The sequence below is a fragment of the Melanerpes formicivorus genome, unplaced genomic scaffold (genome assembly GCF_026170545.1).
Source record: "Melanerpes formicivorus ecotype bairdi unplaced genomic scaffold, bMelFor1.0.p_v2 SCAF_21, whole genome shotgun sequence".
Lineage (NCBI taxonomy): Eukaryota > Metazoa > Chordata > Aves > Piciformes > Picidae > Melanerpes > Melanerpes formicivorus.
In genome coordinates this window covers 1,259,108-1,278,001 of record NW_027142373.1, presented here as the reverse complement: position 1 = coordinate 1,278,001, position 18,894 = coordinate 1,259,108, and the positions used below count along the sequence as shown (strand labels likewise).

Sequence of the window (18,894 nt, the reverse complement as noted above, 5' to 3'; positions counted from 1 at the left end):
TATGAAATTTGTCTTGTGACTTATAAGAAGTAATTCTCACTTTCCAACCTGCCCCTCTTCAGAGCTGACTGATAAGTGAATGCATTTTCTACATATGCTTTATTGCTTTTTTTCCTCCTGTCCTTCCTTATTTCTGAAAAGAAGCAGTGAGGGGGAAGAAATGGTCTGTAAATGAGGCACAAAAGCAGAGATTATTGAATGATGAGAGCAGACTGAAGGGGCCTCCAGGTTAAAATAGTATAACTAACATAATATCATCTGACTAAACAGCTCCTGCTCCACCACCACCATTTTTGCACCCATCCCAGAGCTGGGGGCAAGACCCTCACCAGCCAAGATACCACACAGAGGAGCTCAGCCCCAGTAAGGAGGCCTAGTCAGCACCCATAGGTGATATTGGAGTAGTCATCAATCCTGTTCCTAACAACCAGGGGGCCACCAGGCCCCCTGGCCTTTGTTGTCACCACCACCCATTGTGCACCATGGGCACTCACCAGAGATGAGAAGAGGATCCCTCAGCCCAGAGGGGCTCAGCCTGGGGCTTCTGCCTTTCCTGGGGGGGATTAAAAAGGGGAGTGGGTGGGGTGGGAGGAGACTCCAGGTACTCTGGGATTTGAGGGGAAAAAGGGGGAAAATGGGGTGGGTGAGGGACTTTTAGGGTGTCAGGATTGGGGGGAATGGCAAAAAAAATAGAAATGGGTAGATTCAGATTGGATGTTAGGAAGAAATTCTTCACCATGAGGGTGGTGAGTCACTGGAACAGGTTGCCCAAGGAGGTGGTAGAAGCCTCATCCTTGAGAGATTTTAAAGCCAGGCTGGATGTGGCTCTGGGCAACCTGATCTAGTATGAGTGTCCCTGCCCATGGCAGGGTGGTTGGAGTAGAGTAGAGTAGAGAGAATAGAATAAAATTAAACAGGTTAGAAAAGACCTTTGAGGTCATCAAGTCCAACCTATCACCCAACACTATCTAATCAACTAAACCATGGCACCAAGTGCCTCATCCAGTCTCTTCTTAAACACTTCCAGTGATGGTGACTCCACCACCTCCCTAGGCAGCCCATTCCAATGGCCAGTCTCTCTTTCTGTGAAGAACTTCTTAGCATCCAGCCTAACCCTCCCCTGGCACAGCTTGAGACATGTTTCCATCTGTGTCCACCAAGGAGTGGATGTTGTCCTTGCCCCTCCTCTTGGCAGTAATATATTTGTAAAAGCATTTTATGTTGTCCTTCACAGCAGTGGCAAATCTAAGCTCTAAATGGGCTTTTGCCTCTCTAATTTTTTTCCTACATGACCTAGCATCATCCTTAAACATTTCATGGGTAACATCTCCTTCCTTCCACAGATGATACATCCTCTTTTTTTCCCTTAATTCACTCAGAAGTTCATGGCCCATCCAGGCTGGCTGTCTGCCCCGGCAGCTCATCTTCCAGCACACTGGCACAGCCTGTTCCTGCACCTTCAAGAATTCTTTCTTGAAGTAGGTCCAGCTGACTCCAGCTTACCACTCTCAGACTCCTGTCTGGGGGGGACTGGTTTCAGCCCCTTCCCTCTTCAACTGGATGATCCTTGAGGTCCCTTCCAACCCCAACAATTCTATGATGCTAAAACAATTTTGCACTTTAGGCTGGGGGGTGAATGGGGGTGAATCAAAAGGAGTGGGGGGGATTCTGGGTGGACTGATTATGCCATGTGGTGCAGGGGGATGAGGCAGCAGAGGAGCAGGTGAGGGATGGGGGCACTCCCCCCCCCCCCCCAAATGCTGAAAATCCTCGGTGGGGATCATAAGCTATTTCAAAATGTAAGTATTGGTATGAAGCAATACGGAGAAGAACCTCTCATTTTCATCTGGATAGTGAAGAATTGTATTAATTGATATGTAAAAAAGATGTTGAAGTGGCCCCTCCTGTATCTCCTCTATTTTTTAAAGGCTTTTAGAATTAAGGGGGGGAAAAAAAGTCACACAGGGGCTTGGAATATAAATACAGCCTGTGTCTATACAAGTTAAAAATAGTGGCTTGTATGTGTTGTGCCTTTTAATTTAAATAGAAAACGTTCTGAGCAGGGCCGAGCCGAGCGGCTCCCCACGCCCAGGGCATTGCTCAGTGCTGCCACCGCCTGCGTAATGGTCGGCACTGCAGCTGTGCGGCGGCATGTGCCGCCCCGTCGGCGCTCACCGCTGCAGCCTATCTGCGCCGAATGCTGGAAATGCTCGAAAATTCTTCGTGTAGAGAGGGGAAGAGGGAGAGGGAGAGAGAGAGAGACTGACTCGAGCGCGGCCAGGGATTCAGCGCAGGCGCCGGAGCGCGGGGCTGTTCGCACCCGCGGGCCAGCGTCGCCAGCATCACTATGGTTACAGCGCGTGCGCCGTAGCCGCCTGTGTGTGCGCGTACGCACGCGCGTGCGCCAGCGTCGCTATGGATTCACCGCCGGTGCCGTAGCGTCGCGAACCCCAATCCTAACCCCAAGCCCTAGCAATAAGGACCTGGAAAACCTAACCCAAAGAAACCCAAGCCCCACTTCATCCCCTTCCTCTTCCATCTTCTTCTGAAGCTGAAAGAAATGGTGCCTCCAGCCCCAGGTACTAAACTCTTCCAGAGAACCCAACTCAACTCGCACTGATGGCAAAAGGCAAAAAACCAGAAGTAGTCCAGATGGAGAGCAGTGACAGTGGTGTCCCTCGGGGGTCCATGCTGGGACCTGTTCTGTTCAATATTTTTATCACTGCTACAGACAGAGGGATCCAGGCACCATCAGCAGTGTGCAGATGGCACCAAGCTGAGTGGTGCTGTCAAGGTGCCAGAGGGACAAATTAGTGTTCGGCATCCAGAAGAGCCAGCAAATGTAAGGAGTAACCTAAAGCCAGGCAAGCCAGAAGAGCCATAACAATTCAGTGATTCTGTGAACAAACATGAATGCCCCAGCTGAAGCAAGTATGGAAAGAACTGGCCATGAAAAGAGCTTTCAACTTCCCTTCTCTTCCTGCGAGCACAATGGCAACAACTCCCCCAAGAACAAAAGCAACATATTGGAAGGTCCTACACTCTCAAGCTCTTTCAAGTTGGAAGGACAGTTGATTTGCACCATGTGTAGGACAGGAATGCTTACTAGAACAAAGCAAGATAAATTTAATCCTGTCCAAGCTGGTTAACATTAAAAGGGAGATGAATCATCTCTACCATGCCTGTAAGAAGAGTGTTTAAAAAGGGAACAACTCTAACGATACAGCCAGGCTCACAGTGCAGAGAGCTTCTGAATGTTGATGCCATCTGTGCTATTGTCAGGAAGAGTGTCGAAATAAGGGGGCAGGCCACCACAAATGTTCTCAGCTCTCTTCTGCTACACTTGCAATGGTGTTCCAGCACATCCAACCTCCTAGGACAGGCAGAGTCTGCAAGGAGATGACACACTCAGAGTAATGGAGTCAGTGCAATGCAGATATGCAATTCATAACAAGAGACAGGTCAACGGAGTCACAGAATCATAGAATCATTCTGGTGAGAAAAGACTTTTAAAGTCACCAAGTCCAACTGCTAAAGTCACAGAAACACAGAACAGAGAGGGTTGGAAGGGCCCTCTGGAGACCATCTAGTCCAATGCTCCTGCTAAAGCAGGGTTACCGGCAGCAACTTGCCCAGGATCACATCCACAATCTCTACGATGGTGGAAGGAAAACCCTACTGTTGGGGAGATGTCCAAGTGCTGTTGCACCAAACATTTTGCTCAGGAATTAGAGACGAGATAGTGGAGAAAGACATAGCCATATATATGTAGGCATTTAGAATCATGGAATCATTTGGGTTGGACCCAGTACCCAAGGTGTGGCCTCACCAGCGCCCAGTACAGGGGCACAATTGCTGCCCTTCTCCTGCTGGCCACACCATTGCTGATCCAGGCCGGGATGCTGGTGGCCTTCTTGGCCACCTGGGCACACTGCTGGCTCATCTTCAGCTGCTGTCACCCCCAGCTCATTTTCTGACAGCAGCTTTCCAGCCACTCAACCCCAAGCCTGGAGCATTCAGGCCATGCAGACAGTTCCCTGAACCCTCCTTCCAGCCTTTGTTGTCAATGGGTGTCACATTTGCCAGTCTCTAGTCAGCTAAGACCTCGCCACTTAGCTGGGACTGCTAGGAAATGATGGAAAGTAGCTTCCCACCAGCTCTCTCAGATGGTCTTCCTGATTTCTCCACTCACTTGCCCTCGTGTCCTCTCCTTTTCTCATTTGGCTTGCTGAGACTGAGGTGGAGAAAAACAGGTCTCAGCAGGTGGACAGAGGCATGTTTCCCGCTCACTGTTCATGCCCAATTAGGCAGAATATGAAAAGGACAAAGAGAGATTCTCATCTCCCTGGAAGGTAGAAACTGCAACTATGTGCTCATAAACAAGCCAGGAACCTCTCTGACCTGAATTTTCAAGGGATAAAGGAATCAGCACACTTTTGAGCCACCCAGACTAAATCCATTGCATGTTTTGTTTGTTTGGGTTTGCTGCTGATGTTTCTCCTGCAGAACTAGGAGCTTGCCTGCCCTCCTTCTACAGAACACAGAATGAACCAGGTTGGAAAAGGCCTTCAAGATCACTGAGTCCAATTCTGAAGCAAGACAAATAAAAAGAAGCCTAAATGCCTGCCAGCAGATTAGGGAACCGTTTCAGCAGAACCATTTCAGCCTCTACTTCTAGGTGGATTTCAGAGATTCCGTTCATCCCACATGCAGTAAAAGCAAGCCTTACTGGCACCAATTGCTTCCTGCTAGGTTTCACAACCTCTACTGCTGCACTTGCCCGTCTGTTTTCTGACCAGGGCAGGTCAGCTCCTCAGCTCCTGGCAGTGCCCCGCGCAGCTGCCCCTGCCCTGCCCTCTTCTCGGAAGACTTGCTGCAACTTTCAAACTCTTGTAAAAGCTGTTCTCCTAGTTCTCGCATTTGGCTGGGCACTGAGCCCTCCAGGGCTTCCTCAAGTCATGACAACATCCTTTTAAACAAGAGATTAAAGCAAACTCAAAGCACATTAAAAACTTGACTCTGCCCGGTGTCCGTCCATTATTACCTTTCAGGTATTGCTGCTCTGCGGTTACCTCTGGGTTACCTTAAGAGCAGCAAGGGGCTGAACGCTCCCAGCCCTGCCTGGCACTTTGTCCGAGAGCGCCAGAGGGGCACCGGGGCCAGCGGGCTCCCGCTCAGCGCTGCTCAGCTCTGCGCTGCGCTGCCCCGCGCAGGCCGCCGCTAGCTGGGGTCAGGGCCGGGGCCTTGAGGCGCGCGGCGGCACGCCCACCGCCCGCACACGCGCTGGGAGCCGTCTCGCGACGCGTCACGTGACACGCTCGCGCCCCCGACGGCGGCTGGCGCGGGCAGCGACGCGCGACGCGTCACGTGACGCCGTCCCGGGACGATGAGGTCAGCGGCTGCAAGTCACGTGATCGTTGCCTACGCGCAGTGGGGCCGGGTGCAGATGGCGGACGCTGAGGCCAAGGCGGCTCCGCGGCCTGAGATGCAGCGGCTGGTGGCGGCGCTCCGAGCCCGCCTCTGGCAGCTACAGACGGAGCTGCGCGAGCAGGAGGTGTCAGAGGCTTCGTCTCGGGCTTACTGTCGGGGCTTCTGCCAGGTAGGGGCTAGGCAAAGGTGGGCCGCGGCCCGGGCTGCGGGCCGGGTGCCAGGCGGCAGGGATGGGGCCGAAGCAGGCCCGGGGGCCAGCGGCCAAGGGCTTCCCCTCCGGGGACTTTCCCTCGCTGCTTGGGCGATGTCGCGGCGCGGGACTCGAGACGATGTGCGCCGCTACCGAGTGGGGTACGCGCGCGTCGTGCCCGAGGGGTGCTCCCGTGGGCGCTCTGCTGCCAGCCTGTGACCGAGCTCTGCGCTAAGGGAGCCGCTCGCTTTTGGGCACTGGCAGTGCCTCGGGCCCGGACGTCTGCTAACGCGTGGGGGGTTCTGTGGGGCAGGCGGGCCACACCGCGTTTTCTGAGTGCGGTTTGGCTCGGGTCTTAGACCTTTGCCTTTCTGTTCTTCACTTGTTTCCGGATCAGAACTATGCGTTCCACCTCGCCTGGGATCTGCTGTGGAATAAGCAGAGCTTGCTGGTTTGTAGAGGCCTGCAGTTCACTTAGGTCGCTGAATGAGCATTTGCAGTGCAATGATCTTGTCTGAATACTTGGTTAATGCAATTCAGGCTAAGGATCATCAGTTTCTGAATCTAGCCTCTAGCTTCGGAAGAGCTGAACTTGCTTAAAATTGCAGTGATGGACATAACTTATTCTTAAGTAATTTTTTTCCAGTGGTTGGTTAGATTTTGCTTTCCCCACAGCATCATTTACTGTCAGCCATGAGGTTGAATAACAGATTGCAGGGTTGGACAGGTGTCCCTGATGGATCTCAAGATACTGTGATTTCTAAAATGAAAAGTTTTACAAGCTGGCTTAAGCATATCTCAGATGATACACCTCCTATATTTGAATGCTGAATGGCAAAATTTGATGCTAGATGAGGAAAAAAAAATCCTGTTGGTGCCTTCTAGACAAGTGATACTGTTCTTCAGTCTTTCATTTCTCATCCCTAGGTTTTGTGTTTTGTCATCCCATTCTGGGAGGATGTTTAGCCCATGGCTTACTGAAACACCACAAGGACTTTCTTTGTGAGGTTTCGAAACACCTTCTTCTCAAACTGCAGGATGCTGCTACTCCTGTATGTCCAAGCTAAGTTTGCTGTTAAGATCTGTGACATTGTTTCCAGTGGCATTCACTGCCTCAGAACATTGAAGCAAGTATTCAGCTAATACTTAGTACAGATTGTCAAGGTGACTGATATACATAGACATCTAGTTGCCTGGATTGGTTTGATACAACCAAAGCTTTGGAAGTACTTGATCAATGGAGTTTGATGGAAGACAGTTCTGTTCCCTAAAAAACCCCCAAACCAGACAAGAAAACCCAAACCCTGTCCTGCAAAATATGTAGACTTCTTTAGGTGTTTGTGCTGTTACTGAATGATGGTCTTGTTTTGGAACACTGAGAGATAGTATAGGAAAACATCTGTCTTAGGCTGCTTTCAGTTGGGGACATTTCTGATTGTCATGACTGTACATCAAGAGATGCAGTGGAAAACATGAAGTTGCTGGTCTGTCATGCAGCAGCTTCAGTGGATGTCATGCAGACAAACCACTGTGGTTAGAATGTGATTTTACATCTTGGTTTTTCCTTCTCACCTTGGGGTGTTTGTGACTGCTGCACAAAGTTGGAGTGATAAAACTTGAAAATCACTTGAGGTCTGCCTGTAAGTGGAATTTAAGGGGCTCTGCTTAATTTTGTATTAAGAACTTGGAGGGTGCCACAGGTATGTTCTCATAAGCTTATAAAAATACAGCAGAACATGCCTAAGAAGCAGCAGCTGAATTTAGTTGAACTTAAATGTGATCTTGGGAAATAGCTGTAATGAAGGTAGTTGAAACGTTTTAGGGCAGCCATGGATTTGTCATCCTGTGTTTATATCTGTGTGATGGTCCTGAAAGGTGCTCTGTTGTGCTGTGGAGGTTACCATGGCTTGTGAGACACAAGCAAACCAATCAGAAGCTTTCCTGTACTTTGAGCTGTCTGGATGCTGCGTTTTACTACATGTAAACTTGTGCAACCATGTAGCTCCAGGAGCTCTTCGTGGGAGTGATGCTGGATGGCATCATTTCCATGAAGAGCAGGGGAGTAAGATTCATGTCCAGGATAACATAGCAAAAAAAGTCTGGAAGCCTAAATGGTGGATTGACTCTGGAACTTTGTACTGTACAAGCCTGAAGGCTTTGCCTGTCCACCTTAGGAGAAACATATTTGTGGAGGAGCTCAATATGTACCCAAACAGACAAGTAGGATGAACTGTGTGCATGTTTGAGGTTGTTATATCATGAGAATGAAGAACAGTTATCATTGAAGCAGAGGCTGCAGGACCTCAGAGCATCCCATCTGCCAATACTTAGCATCTCTTTGTCTCTGGAATGATTAAAGGTGCCATAGTTGAGGACCACCAATTACAATCAGGTGTGTTTCAGAACAGGCAGGAGTTTTTTTCTTGAACAGAGACTTCAAGCTGTGAAAACAGGTCAGGCAGCTTCAACATGTTTAAATTAGTTTTGAGCAAAAAATGATACTTCAGAAGAAATGCAGCTGAGCAGGTGCTCCAGCATTGCAGCACGGGAAGAGCTATGCAGTGCTGAGAACCTAGGCTGGTCAGAAGATGGGTCTGGAGGTGAATGTGTGTGGCCTCTGCTTTTCTCACCTAACTCAACTATTAGATGTGTTAGTGTAGTCAAAGGAAGAAGGGTAGGATAAAGTGGATGTGTACTAACCAGACTTAAAATGTTTGAAAACTCTCTTCAGTTAATTAGACTGTAAGGCAGTAATTGTTTATAACCTTGGTACTGGGCTGTTCATTAAGTGTGGAGATTATGTTTTACTGGCAAGTTAAAATTTGTGTAGTCTTACCTTGTGTATAGACTGCCAGGAAATGTCTGTAGAGGACTACTTCAGCTTAGATTGCTTGTGAAATAGCAGGAAGGCTTTTAAAATCCTCTATAACACTGTTAGTGTGTTTTGTTTATTTGCCAGAACAGGTTGGTTGAATGGTTGTTTCTTCAGAGAAGTGTGGAGATTTATGTTTGATCTATTTCTGTATTCACTATAAGGGTACAGTTACTGTTGGATTTACTAAACAGATGACTTTATGGTAGTTATCAACTGAGTATCTCAAAAGATTACATCTTAACTGCCTTTGAATGTATTTGATGCTTCTAATGCCACATATGATTTGAGTTACATTATCAAATCCTTTATCAATGTGTTAGAGAAACAGAATGGTTAGTTACTAGTTGTGCATTGCTTCTGCTAATGATCTTTGTGCTGTGTTTAAGGATGATTTATGTAGACTTTATCTTCTCCACGTGGCTTTCTAACTACTCATATTACGGGGCTTTGGGAGAGTTTGCAGCCTTCTTTCATCTAGCAATTATATTACTGATTTCTAGTGGAATAATCCACCAAACAGCCTTGATTTTCTACTGATTCTTAGGTGGTGTTTGTTACAGATATTCCTATCACATGTGTGGTGGGGTGAAGTTTCCTCCCCCTACATTAACTGTGCCAGACCAACTCAGAAGCAAATGAAGCTGTATTTACAAGCAAAATCTACACTCTATAGTGGAATGCAATGGATATGTACAAAATGTGCAAGTATTTACAATATTATACAGATATTTACAATTAGCAAACAACACAAACCCCCTCTGCTCAAGAAATGAGGGAAAGCTCCCTGCTTCTCCCTCCCTGCCTCCTCTACCCCCCTGTGCAAAAGGGACAACAGAGAGGAGCAGAGGAGTTAGTTAGCCAAAGCCAGCTGATAAGCAGGTTATCTCTCCCAAGCAAAGCAAAACAGCCAGAGATCTGACTGTAATAGTTCAGGATCAGAAGAGAAGAGAAAAAGGAAGAATTGTTATGGTACAGCTTGTCTTATTCCAGATATTTACCCAATAAATTTGTTCAGAATAATCTTTTGTTTTCCTTTTTACACCCAGTAGTGATTTATTTATATTTTTCTACTTCTCTGCTCAAGATCTGCAAGTAAATTTTAAAGGCATGGCCTAAACCCACCACAACATGATTGTGCCCCTCTAGTAGATGTTTTGTTCTCTTCATTTTTTTCATTTTACCCTAGGACTAGTATTGCATAGGTAGATTACTGATACAAGATAGTGTGCAGCTTGCCCCTTCTTGCCATGTTGAAGTTAGGTTTTTGCCATAGAAGTTTCTGGCTGTTAAATGACTGCACTTGGTTTTAGGAAGCTCATTCTAGGCTCTGTTTCAGTAACGAGGACTCCTTACAGTCATCATCTTATATGAGCAAGTGTTTAAAGTGTTAAAATAAATTGGTTGTGTCAGAGTCCCATCCTGAAGTGGAGCAATTTGAAGCCTTATATGGTCTGATCATCCTTTTAGGACTAATTGACTTGAATTATAGAGTTGGACACTCTGAACTTTGTTTCCATATGGTCTCAGCCTTGAGGACTTCACTAAGCACAGTATTTTTCATTGTTTTTTGTTTTCTTCCCAGCGGGCCTTAATCAAGATTGATACCTTGTTTGGTCTGGGGAGGGTGCAACCTGAGAGGGGGATTGTAACTGGTAAGAACACAAGTATAACTGGTCTGGAGTTGTAGGAGAGCATGCGCACAGAGGAGGGATGTTACTTGTGAAACAAGCTGTCAGTAGAGGTAAGGTATCCTTAGCTTAGTGCCCTGCTTGCTCTGATATTACTTTATAACCTGTAGGAAAATAATGTGGCAGTGCAGAGAACTTTCAAAAAGGTTGGGAGATGCTGCTGTAGTCCCTGTGCTGAGTTTTGGAACTTACTCTGATTTCTCTTCAAACTGCCTAGATTTTACATTGCTTCTTCAGTACTGACCCTGGATAATGTAGGATTGCTGTGGTCAAATAGTAGACCCTAGGGTAATTTTGCACTTGAAAAATGAATACATGACAATCTGATCTGGGTTTTGTATCCCCTTCTAATGGCTTCAGGTTTGCTGTATGGATAATGCATGTATCTTTAATGTACTAGAGCTGGGATAATGTGCTTGATCTGGGGCATCTTACCTGGTCTTCTCCATTGTCACTAGTAATAAAAATGCCAATATTATGTGTGTGGTTCTCTGTCTGACCGTTGTATAAGAGGAGCTGAGAGCAGAATTTCTCCCTGAGCTTTGAAATGAACAGCTCACATTTCTGCTGATTGCATCTAGCTTGCTCCCCAGTGGAAGCTTCAATACCTTTATCAAAGTAATAAAGGAAAATGCATTCAAACAACAGGGAGAACTTCTGCTGAGCAGAGGAGCTACCATTTTTAAATCTCCTCCAGGGTGGAAAAACAAATGTTTGCTTCCTGAATTGTTCCACTGCATATGGTTGACAATGATACTTGGTTTTTGGACAACAGTGTGTTATGAGAGCTTCTAATGATAACTCATTTTCTTTCAGACACTGCTTCAGTATGCTGGCAGTCGGGGTGCATCGGAACATATTTTACCTTTTTTGGAAGTATATCGAATCTCCATCCAAAGCTTTGCTAATGCACGACCTTACTTGACTACAGAATGTGAAGATGTTCTTTTGGTACTTGGCAGGCTAGTGCTGTAAGTTTTAAGTTGGTACATTAATATTTTAGAGAAACAAAACAAAAAAAAAGAACTGTACTTTAGAAATGAAGGGATGAGGTGTTGAATAGTGTGATGCTTAATTTGACAACTGTATGCATTACTTATTGCCTAGTAAATGTCTCCAGTACTTTTTTAACTTGTGCCACAAAATGTTCTTGAGCACTTTGTTAATGTAATGTGAACGAGAGATAAAGCTTTGTTCTTGTTTATGTGGATAATCATGCCGGTAGTAGGAAGGCTCTGTTCTTTCTTAAACATTCTGAAAAGTATTATTTTCTGTAGAAAAAGGTGATTGTGGTGCTTATTAAACAGCAGCTTTGACAGTAGACTTTCATGTATGGATTAATAAAAATGTGTCACTTGCTCTGCAGTTGCTGCTTTCAGGTGTCCTCTCACCTGTAAAGCAAGGTAGTTCTCACAAGGATAAACTGGGAGTGTGGACAGTGTCTGGGATAGCAAACCAGAGTAGAGCTATTTACTGGTGTCTGCAGACACAGCAGTTCTTGGAATAAAAGAGAGAGCTCTTTAGTCCACCGGCTAGGTTGCAGTAGGCAGTTTCTTGAAGTCTGTTTTCAATGCAAAGCAGCTGTTTGTGACTGAAGGGTGGTAGCCTTAAGGCTTTCTCATGCATTGCGGTGTAATCAGTTATTACCTTAGACCGAGAAGGGTAACTTGATTCACTGCTCATCCCTTGCTGGTAAGGTTTCATTCAGGAGCGGGGGGGTGAGGATCTAGAACCTTGAATATAAAAATCATCATAGAGTAAAAGGAGTTCTGTATGTTTTTCAAGGTTTGTTTCTTTGTTATCAGTAGTTTACTTGCTTTATGGTTTGAACTCGTGTGCTTTTTGAGAAGTTTGCAGTGAACTCCTTGGTCAAATGCTTTATTATTAATGTACTAACTAGCAATATAAATCAACAGCTCAGAACCAGGTATCCCCATGTGATAGCTTGAATTTTAGGGGAGTTGAGTTATGAGAAATGTGTGATCTAGGAGGGATTTATTTATGTATTTATTTTAAAGCCTGTCAAGAAAGAAAAATAGGTAAAGTGAGAAGTCTGTCCTATCTTCTTGATATGGAAACTTGGACTTAAACTGCTAAATTGTTTACCTGGTACATATAAGGGTATTTTGGGCACAATAGCTTAACTGCTGTTGCAGGGTGTCCCTTTATGGATAGAGTGCTTTCATCTTCATCATATTATCATTGGCTTATGTATCCTGCTGTCTCCTACTTGCCACTTTAGAAGTTTGTCTTTCACTGTCTTTGTATGCAGCTCATCCATACCTGGAGTACTTCCTATGTATTTTGCCACTGTTGCATACTTTGGGGCAGGAATTCCAATTCTGTGTCAAACTTGCATTTCTCCTGAGGAAAAAAAATATTTTGCTAGTATGATTTCTTCCATCTTTTGGTGTAAGGAGTTTGTTTGCTGTTGTTCCTTGTGGAGGAGGACAGTAAAGAGGCTAACTTGCTGGAATCTCCCCGGTGTTCTTATGGTTACATTAGAAAGGAATCTAAAGAATGAGACAGCAATGAGGTGGAAGATAAGATGAGATAAATGCATACCTAACTCAGCTCACTCTCCTTTTTCTTTTACAATAGCAAGAGATTCCAAGGGAGGGAAAGAGAAGTTAGAGCAGGGAATTAAAGATAAAAGTTAAGCTGTATGATCCTGGTTAGGGATATGAAAGTATACTGTTCCCATGTATCTGTGATTGTGGAGGAGACAGCAGGGGTATCCACAGCTGTTTAACACCCTGTATGTTTTCAGACTTAAATCCTTATGAGAAATTAAATGAGCAGATTCCCATTTTAAAGCAAAAGTGCTTTACTTGACATGGAAATCCATATTCCCTTTCAACATCCCTCCTGGGGAAGAGGAAAGAACTTCCTCCTCCTGACATCCTTCTTAGCAGCAAAACTTGGTACTCTGTGGCTTTCTTTGCTGCCTGATAAGGTCAGGTCATAGTACATCTGGCAAGACATGGAAACTGTGCCCCCCTAAGAAACATAAAGCTGATGCGGTGTGAGGAAGGCTTGGAGTGTTTGCTCTTGTAGCTTATGAATTTGGCAAGTGATTGTGGGGAGCAAGGAATGTGTTTCTTGACTGTGGCTGTGTAGGGACATACCTGCTTTGGCCAAGTAGAACTCAAACTACTTATTCCCACAAAGCACAACTCATTCCTCTTACCCTCCAATATTACTATACCAAGGGTATTGCCTCTACAGAAGAACTCATAAAGAATTAGTGATATCTAAGGTGTTTTTCAGAGAGATTTGGCTGGCTGAGTGTTCACCCAGACTTCTGTGAGTGCATCAGCATGAAAATTTTGCTTCCATCTGAAAATGGTTTATATGGTCCTAAGATTAATAGATTAAAAAGTAGGCAGAATTTTTTCTAGCTCACATTGTGTTTACTGGTAACCAATATTTAACTGCTTTCTGCTTTTTTCATTCCTGCTGGGATGGCACAGGTTTGAAAGGCAGCTCACCATTTTTCCATCTTCTAGAAAATGTTTTACACTTTCTGAACTATTAAAAGAGAGAGGATATCTGAGTAGCAAACCTGGATGTAACTGATAAGAGCAGTTGACCTCAAACTTCCTCAGCTGTATCTCACCTACTGGCTATACCCACAGTCTCACACATAGCTTACAGGAAGAGTGCGCTTAACACGTGAGTGTGGGCTGCTTTGTCTAACAAAGCATTTCTCAGCCTCGCTGACTGATGTAATTTGAGTCACTAACTTGCACTTAACAGTCTGCCATTAAGGGCTAGCTCAACTCAAAAAAGGCAGGATAACTCCCAGCTATTCCTTCTGATGGATAATTAGTTACTTCTTTCACTCTAAGAAGCCTAGGATGAGAAAAGTTTTCTAATGCAATCGAAGATGAAGTCAATTCTGAAAGCTCTTAAAATTCTGAACATTTCTGTCTTACTAGTGAGTGAGGTGCTTACAGAGCAGTTGTATGCAAACATGTTGATTTTTGCCTAAATTCCTTCCAAAATAAATCTAAACTTCTTTTAGACCTCTCATACAAAGTATTTTGGAGTGTTTGAAACAAATGGGTTTTATGATAATGGAAGTGGTCAAGCACCTGTTAGAGTTCATTTCCAGAAAGTGCATAAGGTTTGGAACCGAGTTTTGTGTGGATAGGTGTGTAGAGTAGTGTAGAAAGGTGTGACTTCATGAGCTGATCTTGATATTTTGGTTTGTAGTCTTAGCCATGACACCTAAATTATGTTTAGTTGCATTAGAGTCAAGGAGGAAATGGGCTTTCATGGATACAGCTGTCTTTTGAAGTATTGTATAAGGACCAAAAGGAAGAATTAAGCTGAACAGCCATTTCTCCCCCTTGTCAGTTGGGAAGGCTGACTAGTGCTCATATAGCTCTGTGTTTGACTCAGTTCTTACAACAAAAGCCTAAATTCCAATTATTTTTCTGCCAAGGGAATTGTAATTAGACCATCCTGAATACTTGTCAGTTGTGCTGTAAGTTGTTCTATGTGGTGGCTGTGGACCCAGAGCTCCAGATTTCTCATGGAGTGATTATCAAACTGGAGTGCTTGGTCTTGTGGTCCTGAGGAAGGCTTAAGGACTTGCAGCAAAAGAATTTCCAGTTGTTGATTCAGCTGAGTCCTGTGCTACAACAGGCAATAATTCTTGAGGCATAAATTCAGCCCTCTTGTCAGCATGGACATCTCACTCTGCACACACAGTGCTTTAACTGTCCAAGCAGCACTGCAAGGGTTAAACACAGGGAAATTATGTGCAAAAACTTGCCTTGCCATTTTGTTTGACCCTGACATTTTATAGAAACTATCCCAGATATGTGAAAAAAGGAATATTCTAGAGGAAGTATTTCCAGGAATTGAGAGGATTGATTTAAAGCATTGAGGATTGATTAAAGGTAGGATTGATTGCCCTTAAGTTTGATGGTGAGGTGTGTATCAAAAGACACTTCCAAAGCACACTGACCACAAAGTTTGCAAATGTTTTATTTGATGAAATGCCTCTGTGTGGCATGCATGGAGATTTATGGAAATTTGGCACATTTGGATATTTTTGGTGTGTTCTGGGTTGGTTTTTTCATGTGTTTTGTTTTGGGTGGGTTGGTTTGTGGGGCAGTTGGGTGGTTTTTGTTTGGTTTGTCTGGGGGGAGCAGGGGGTTTGTGTTTGGGTTTTGTGGTGATGGTGGTTTTTTTTTTCCCTAATGTTGAAGTACAGTTCAGCTGCTGTGAGACTTTGTGAAATGGTTTTTGATAGTGTTGTAGCAGTCGCCTTGGTCTAGACATCTGGAATGGTGAATTAACTTGTATTGCCAAGCTTTAGTACAAGGGAGAAGCAAGTCTCAATTGGTTTGTAACACAGACCTCAGTAGCTGGAGGATCTGACAGTGCTGTTGCCCTCTTTCTCATGGGCATAGTTAGGACTGAGATTCTAGAGCCTGCTGATGGGGATAATTACAGAGTGACAGTGAGGAAGCTGTCGTGTTTTCTGCCTAATTTATCAGAAGTCAGGAGGAAGGGAGAAAGGAAATTACTCTTTTAGGAAACTAAGCAGTTTTGAAACTTTGGTTTGCTTTATGGTATCTCTTCCTGTTCCCCTTCCTTAATGTTAGCTCTTCTGTCCATGGTTAGACTGAATATGTTGTCTTGTAGTTACTCTGTTTAATATTTGGGAGTGGAGGTTTTGAAGGAAAAATAGGAACTAACTAACAGCTTATAGGTACATCTTAGAGTAATTATTCAGAGCATTTTTTGTATGTGGAGTCCTAAGCTAGTTTTCTTGCCTTATGCTGTCCTGATTTCCTGAGAATGCTGTATATAAATGTTGGGAACCTCTAGACAGTGCACAGTTAACACATGTAGTTTGATTTGGTCAAATCATTCTGTGCAGCATTGGGGTTTAGGTAATTCTTATGTCCCACCAAAGCTTTGGTAGCCCTTACCTGAGCACAGGCAGTAGTCCAGCTCTTGTTTGTGTCTTTCAGAAAACAGTGAGTCTTGTTCTGCAAGGCTTTTCTCTGAGATGAGATGGATGTGCTGAACACATGCAGTTGTTTGCTTTTTGTTTCTGAAGAGGAGTAGCATTGACCTGATGGTCCAAATGAGGGAAATACCAAGTGGGTCTTGAGTTCCCCCTCCTTCTGTGTTTGGAATCTGAACTGATGTATGCCATGTATAGGTCTCAGACTTGCTGAGTGTTTCAGGGTGTTAATACTTTCTGAGCTTTCCTCAATTTTCAGTTGGAAAACCTCATAGACAAGCAGAGGTTCACATGCCACTGTGATGAGGCTGACTGAGCTTTTGAGCTTGTTGCAGTTTCAGCTATAGATATTTGAATGCTCATTTTCACAGAATCACAGACTGCATTGGGTTGGAAGGGACCCTCAAAGGTCATCTTGTCCAGTCCTCCTGCAGTCAGCAGGGACACATCCAACTATATCAGGCTGCTCAGGGTCACATCTGGTCTGATCTTGAATGTCTCCAGGGACGGGGCCTCCACCACATCCCTGGGAAACCTGTTCCAGTGTCTTCTCACCCTCACTGTGCAGAACTTCCTCCTGATGTCCAACCTAAATCTGCCCTGCTCTAGTTTCAAACCATTGGCACTCGTCCTGTCCCTACAGGCCCTTCTGAACAGTCTCTCCCCAGCCTACCTGGGGAGCAGCTCTGAGATCTCCATGGATCCTTCTTTCCAGGCTGAACAGCCCTAATTCTTCCAGCCTGTCTTTGTAGGAGAGGTGCTCCAGCACTCCTGTCATCATCTTCTACCCCCATCCCCACCATGATATCAGAGACTCGTAAGGGGCTTTTAGGAATCTACTCTGTGGGTCCATTCCTGTGCTGATGCACCTCTTGATGCAGCTTCTCAGCCTGTTGCTTTTAGAGTACAGTTAGGGTTCTGTTTCTAGGTCCTTTTCTGTGCTGTTGCATAGGTTGTCTTCCATCCAGCTGTTCTTTAGTTTCAATTTCTTTCGTATGCCAGCATTGAAACTTCAAGTTAGGTAAAACTCTTTGATTCTCATGCCAGGCAAAGAGACCATGGTGGGGTCCAGTGATTTTTATTCAGACTGGGTAATGGGATTCCTTTGTGAGAGGAAAGAGCAGAGGTTCTGTAGTGCAACATTCCTGAGCCATGTTGAAGAAATATCTTGGATTATGAGAGTAATTGCAGCCTTATCCTAGCAAGATTAATGATAGTGAAAATGAACACTTTCCATAGGGTGCCTCCCACCTGAGTCTGGGTCCATCTGTGGCCTTTAACTGATTTGTGCAAACATGTTTCAATGTTGCTGTCATTTCTTATCTGAATGTTAAATAATATGTTCCACAAAGGCTATTTAATGTAAGAACAGAATATGTTCAGGTACCTTGCTTACTTGCCTCTTGCTTTTCCAGGAGTTGTTTTGAGCTACTGCTTTCAATTCCTGAAAGTGAATTGCCACATGAGGTATGGTTAGGATTCCATCAGTCCCTCCAGGTAAGTGTTCTGAATTTGTTTTCCAGTCTCTCTCTTTCCTTTTTGGGGGGTGGGGTTTGGTTTGTTCTCCTCTAATTCCACCTGTTCTGCAGTGAGAGACTTAACTGCAGTGTCTGTATCAACAGCCCTAGGCACAGTCAATGGCAACTGCAGCAAGAAACCCCACACGCAGTCTTGATCTGTCTAATGGTTTGTGTGGTAAGGTCTGTGTGTGAGGGACCCAGTTGGATGCAGTAATGTAACAGCTCTGAACTGTTACTTTGAAGATGAGTGAAAAAGCTTTTGTGGAGATCTGAGTGGCAAGTTACCTGATCTAAGAGGGGTGAAAATAGTAGGACAGATCTTTAGTCCATATGGTTCCTGGAAGAGTGTTTTCTGAGGTGGTGCTGAAACAGGCTTGTAATTCTACTGCTCCTGTGCTCAAAGGAAGGTGGCTGGTGTAGACTGTGTACGAGGAAGAGGTGGTTTCAAGGCTTTAGTCGAGAGGGTAGTCCCTAGCTGTCTGCAAGGAATTGTGTTCCTTGTGGAGCTGGAAGGCATGAGGGGTAATTTTGCTGCATTTATGCTGATAGACCCTTCAAGAATCAGGGACTGATCTGCTGCTGCTGTTTCCTGTTCTGGGTTTAAGTGTGGCCGATGTAGTTGGAAAGCACTCTCAGTTATGAGTTACTGAAGTGAAGACTGTTAGGAAGTAGTTGGAAGTGAGTGAACTTAGTCCCTGCTGCTGTACTCATGCAGACTTTATCACAAGACCTCATAGCCCTGTGACTGGGGATTTTCTCAGTCCCTGGGACTGAGGACTTGCTGCTGCTACCATAGGTCTGAGGATGAAGATGTAGAGGTTCTGAAGGAGCTTCTACTTCTGTTACACCTGGAGTAAGGGATATGGCAGGTGTAGAAACTCCTTATTTGATAAACCCAGTGCTTTAAACTGGGAGAAACAGGCTAGTGGAGCTTAGTAATCCTGCTAATAATGGAAGGGACAGAGGTGGTCTGTGACTGGTGACTTCAGGTGTGAATTTAAAAGCTGTGTAGATGTGGTACTGAGGGTTGTGGTTTAGTGGTAACCTGTCAGTGTTAGGTTGATGGTTAGACCTAAAGGTCTCTTCCAACCAAAGCAATCCCTGATTCTATGCTATAGCACATGCCTCAGATTTATGTGAATGTGCATATTTCTTTCCTCACAGAAGTTGCAGGTGGGACAGATGAGGAATATAACTCCAGA

General features: G+C 44.9%; 1 protein-coding gene across 2 annotated transcripts in view; it reads left to right on the top strand.

The window, feature by feature from the left end:
- Positions 1-5,438: 5,438 nt before the first annotated feature.
- Positions 5,439-18,894, top strand: part of RLF (RLF zinc finger) — a 40,197-nt gene continuing 26,741 nt past the window's right edge. Inside the window, exons 1-3 of one of the 2 annotated variants that reach the window (XM_068150947.1) lie at positions 5,439-5,599; positions 11,000-11,154; positions 17,588-17,669. In XM_068150947.1, the coding sequence (XP_068007048.1) occupies positions 5,447-5,599; positions 11,000-11,154; positions 17,588-17,669 (390 nt within the window). In that variant the 5' untranslated portion in view covers positions 5,439-5,446. The remainder of the gene's footprint in view (positions 5,600-10,999; positions 11,155-17,587; positions 17,670-18,894) is intronic. The other variant, XM_068150948.1, reaches the window with a different exon arrangement.